At 60.1% G+C, this 999-nt stretch overlaps 1 protein-coding gene across 1 annotated transcript in view; it reads right to left on the bottom strand.

The window, feature by feature from the left end:
* LOC103758816 (zinc finger protein ubi-d4) overlaps positions 1-999 on the bottom strand; it is a gene marked incomplete at its 5' end in the record, with an annotated part of 16,586 nt that overhangs the window by 13,693 nt on the left and 1,894 nt on the right. The window contains one exon of the mRNA XM_029960149.1: positions 75-238. Coding sequence (XP_029816009.1) covers positions 75-238 — 164 coding nt within the window. The remainder of the gene's footprint in view (positions 1-74; positions 239-999) is intronic.

Here is a 999-nt window from a genome sequence, read left to right as displayed (position 1 = left end):
CCGGGATTCCCCCCGGAATTCCCAGGAAAAGGCACTCCTCCCGGGATTCCCCCCGGAATTCCCAGGAAAAGCACCTTCCTGGCGCGGCTGTTGGCGACGGGGAACTCGCCCAGGCTGTCGTCGTCCATCCGGGGGTCCGGCAGGGAACGTTTCTCCAGAGGGTCCGTCCTCAGCAGGGCCTCCAGGCTGCTCCCGTCCTGGGACAGGAGCCCTTCCTTCTTCAGGCTCTGATCCGTGTCTGGGAATGGGGGAAAACATGGAAAAGGGGAGGTGGGAATGTCGGGAGGGGGGAGACGGTTCCGCCGCGTCCCGGTTTGGTCACCGGGATCAGGATTTGGGAATGGGGAGGAGCTGCCAGGAGGATCCCCCGGATCCAGGGAGACCATTCCGGAGGATCCAGGAGGGACCCCAGGGAAGGGACCCGGGTTGGAGCAGTTCCTGAAGGATGGAAAAGGACCTGGAGCAGCTCCTGAGGGACTGATCCCATGGAAAAGGACCTGATCCCATGGAAAAGGACCTGGAGCAGCTCCTGAGGGACTGACCCCATGGAAAAGGACCTGACCCCATGGAAAAGGACCTGGAGCAGTTCCCGAGGGACTGATCCCATGGAAAAGGACCTGACCCCATGGAAAAGGACCTGGAGCAGCTCCTGAGGGACTGACCCCATGGAAAAGGATGGACCCCATGGAATATGGACCTGGAGCAGTTCCTGAGGGACTGATCCCATGGAAAGGGACCCATTTCCATCATCTCCTGCCGGTGCCTAGGCAGGGAATTCTGAGGAAAGGGGCCGGGAATTCCCATGGAATTTTGGGAATTACCGGGTTTGATGGAGGGGAACGCCAGCCGGGAATTGCCCTGGAATGTTGGGAATTACCAGGTTTGATGGAGGGGAATGCCAGCCGGGAATTGCCCTGGAATGTTGGGAATTACCAGGTTTGATGGAAGGGAATGCCAGCCGGGGATCCTCCGGGGGGTGGGACAGGGAATTCCCAGGGA

Source organism: Manacus vitellinus, unplaced genomic scaffold (genome assembly GCF_001715985.3).
Source record: "Manacus vitellinus isolate BGI_N305 unplaced genomic scaffold, ASM171598v3 scaffold_254_pilon, whole genome shotgun sequence".
NCBI lineage: Eukaryota > Metazoa > Chordata > Aves > Passeriformes > Pipridae > Manacus > Manacus vitellinus.
This window is presented reverse-complemented; position numbering and strand designations above follow the sequence as displayed.